The following is a 3,249-nucleotide window of genomic DNA, read 5'->3' on the forward strand; positions in this document are numbered from 1 at the left end:
GCCTGGGGAGGACGACGGGGAGAGGTGGTGGGCCTGGGGAGGATGATAGGGTGGGCATGGTGGCACAAGGCTGCCTGCATCTGCTGCCTGGGCTGTGGGCCCAGCCAATTTACCCAGGGGCGGTCCTGGGTAGGGGACCATCACCTGGTCAGAGCACAGCTTCTGCCCACAGAGCCCTACAGCCCCGTCCCAGCTTTCCCGGGGCCCCTCACCAGCATGGAGGAGGCGATGGAGAAGGCCCTTGGCCGGATAGCGGGGATGAGGTCCAACAGGTAGTCCGGGGGGATGGCGGCGGCTGTGTGTGGGAAGTCACACAGCACCTGGGCAGAGAGAGTCTCGGAGTGGCTGCAGTGTGGCCCTGGCTCAGGGGCTGGGCCCCACCGGCCTCGTTGGCCTTCCTCACCTCCACAATGGTCCTGCGGGGCCGGTTGCAGTATTCAAAGAGCTCCTCCTGGCCCTGGGCAGAACTGAACTCCAGCAGCTTCTCCTGCTCCAGCTCATGGGGGGACAGACAGGCCAGGAGCTCAAAGAAGGAGCGGCGAGGCACGCTGGTGATGTCCAGGTACTGGGACACGAGGTGCCGCACGGAGCAGGGCTGGGGCAGCCTCGTGGGTAGGAGGGCATCTGCAGGGTGAGCGGGAGCCTCTGTGGGCTGCGGTGGGGCCCTCGGGGTAGCGGCCCAGGACACAGGGGAGGGCAGAGAGTCAGGCTGGCTGAGGCTGGGCTCACCTGGCTCCCGCGGCTGCAGCGTGAAGAGCTGGTCAGGGTCCAGGCCCAGCGCCTGGCAGAACTGCTGGACGTGGGCAGCTGAGTTGGAGGGCTGAATCAGCACCACATCGCCGGCAGCGAAGCTGTGAGAAGAAGCCAGCAGGGGCCCCGGATGGAGGCCATCCCCTGCAGCCCAGCCCAGCCTCCTCTGGACCCCAGCAGTCCCCTCCACCACCTGCTGTCTCGGGCCTCACCTGATGGCAGAGCCTGAGATGTCAAACTCAATCAGCCGGACGTCCTGGAAGTGGGAGGGGCCGGTGACTCTCTGGTTGGAGATCATGGGCGCCAGGAAGGGCTGCAACTCCGACGGGGGCTCTCTGGAGTCAGGGTGAGCCACCTGCTGCCCCTCAGAGCCCGCACTAGGCACCTCGTGGAGGAACCGCAGGCTGAACTTGGAGGGCAGGCTGTGGGAGGGCGGGCTCTTCAGACCAGAAACCCCCCGACCCAGGGGCCACCCACACTCACAGGAGGGACCCAGGTGAGGTCCCCAGGCCGCCTGCGGGTGACCCGAGGCCATACTCACGGGACTCCAGGAGGGATCGCGGCAAGGCCCGGAGGCGGTGGGCACAGCCCCAGAACCTTGCCCCATAAGTCTCGCAGCCAGGGGTCCACAGCAGCATCGGGCCTGGGAGGGGGCACGTGTGCTGGCCTGAGCGGACCTCAGGCATGGCCAGGTCAGACCATGGCTGCAGGGCCAGCCCCAAAGACTCACCCCAGCTCATGCTGGTCGTCGCCCAAGCACACGGGCAGGAGGGCACTGCCCCCAAGCTGCAGGAGCCGTCGGTGCAGCTTCTTGGCCACAAAGTTGAACCTGCAGAGACAGCATGGTTGGTCCCGGGCTGGAGCCTGGCAGAGTGGAACCCAGGCAGGGACTTCCTTGGGTGGCAACACTCCATGCTGGCCGCGCCCTAGGAGGGGGCAGGGTCTCCACACGCCAGGGGCTGCTGAGACCAGGCAGCCGGCAGGGCCCTGAGCAGCAGGTCCTCTGCTTGTGGAGAACCAGCCTGTGTGGGCGGAGGCGTGTAGCCTCGTGCCACTGATGGGCCCTCATCTCTGGACAGGGAATTGAGGCAATGGAGGCCTCCAGGCCCCCAGCCACGGTGTGGCTCACTCCTCAGCGAAGAAGCTCTGGGTTGGGGAGAGGGCCAGGCATCTTCTTGGGGGTCAGTTTCACTTCTCACTCTGGTTCTGAGGCATGACGGGCCCCAGGTCCCGCTCCTCCCTGGGAATGCGGTCAGCAGACTCCTCCCTGGGAATGCGGTCAGCAGACAGGCTCCCTCCCTCGCCTGAACACATCATGCACAGAACAAGCCTCCCGGCAGAACGTGTGGGCTGCCCCGGCCTTCCTGTTTCCTTTCATCTGAAGCGATGAGACCCCGCTACGCACACGGCTTTTGATGCTCGGTGCTCGTGGACCTGGGCCCTACATGGACAGCCGGCGGTTTCAAGGCTGTGGGGGTCTAAAGATACCATTTGCACACTGAACATGCTACTCCTTGCTCAGGGGCAGGTGAACCCTGCGAAATGCCCAGGGGAAAAGGCGGAGGCAGCCACTGGGGCAGCAGCAGGACACAGGGCCCACCTCCACCTCTGAGTCGTGAACAGCCCATGGCACACGTGTTTGTAACAGTGGGAACTGGTGCCAGGCAGGCTTCTGTGATGTCAGCATGGCTCTGAGCCCAGCCTCTGCCACCCTGCCTGCTTCCCTCTGTGCCCTCCCACAGTGTGATGGCTGGGGCGCCTGCCAGGGAGTATCTTGGAGAAGCCAGTGCCGCTGCAGGGCCGACCCTGAAAGCTGGTCTGGCAGCTGGACCCCCGGAACCGTCCTGTCCCCTACTCACTTGGCATATGAGGAGTCCCCGAGGCCCAAGACAGCAAAGTCCATCTGACAGAGGGCAGTGGAGGGCAGGTTCTTCCGGAATATGAACCTCCAGAAGTTCTGCAGCCGGAGGAAACCCTGTGTCAGTCCCCAACCTCTGGGCCAGACCCAAAGCAGGGAGTGGGGGAGGGTCTCAAGGGAACAGGGAGAGGGCAGGAAGCGGCAGAATGGAACTGGATCTGACGAAAAGGCAAGGCCCAGGCCCAGCCAGCAGGGCGAGGGGCACTGGGAGGAGGCACGGCTGGTGCAGGACCTGAGGAGACCAGGGCCCACCCTGCCCACAGGAGCCAGACAGCCTGCTGCGCACTCTGGCCTGTGTGGGGCTCCCTTCCTGGGACGTCACTCTTCCCTGCCCCCGGCTCTGAGCCGCCATAAACAGCTCTGCACTTGCTCCTCAAACTGTGTACCTCCACCCGTCACTTCCCAGCCAGAGCATGGGCCTCTGCTGCCCGAATGGGTCCATCTCAGAGACCCCCACACCAGGACCTCTGAGGCTCATCCCAGAGACCCCCACACCCGGACCTCTGCGGTCCATCCCAAAGACCCCCACACCCGGACCTCTTAGGCCCATCCCAGAGACCCCCACACCCGGACCTCTGAGG

At 65.1% G+C, this 3,249-nt stretch overlaps 2 protein-coding genes across 2 annotated transcripts in view; both read right to left on the reverse strand.

The window, feature by feature from the left end:
• The window catches only part of C8G (complement C8 gamma chain), a 618,926-nt gene that overhangs the window by 359,271 nt on the left and 256,406 nt on the right, over positions 1–3,249 (reverse strand). The gene's annotated exons all lie outside the window — the stretch shown is intronic.
• NDOR1 (NADPH dependent diflavin oxidoreductase 1) overlaps positions 1–3,249 on the reverse strand; it is a 10,276-nt gene that overhangs the window by 4,226 nt on the left and 2,801 nt on the right. The window contains exons 3-9 of the mRNA XM_017505510.2: positions 2,610–2,707; positions 1,481–1,579; positions 1,292–1,393; positions 963–1,172; positions 730–851; positions 404–624; positions 207–320 (exon numbers count right to left, since the gene is read on the reverse strand). Of these exons, the coding sequence (XP_017360999.1) occupies positions 207–320; positions 404–624; positions 730–851; positions 963–1,172; positions 1,292–1,393; positions 1,481–1,579; positions 2,610–2,707 (966 nt within the window). The remainder of the gene's footprint in view (positions 1–206; positions 321–403; positions 625–729; positions 852–962; positions 1,173–1,291; positions 1,394–1,480; positions 1,580–2,609; positions 2,708–3,249) is intronic.

Source organism: Cebus imitator, unplaced genomic scaffold, assembly GCF_001604975.1.
Source record: "Cebus imitator isolate Cc_AM_T3 unplaced genomic scaffold, Cebus_imitator-1.0 Scaffold339, whole genome shotgun sequence".
Taxonomy (NCBI): Eukaryota; Metazoa; Chordata; class Mammalia; order Primates; family Cebidae; genus Cebus; species Cebus imitator.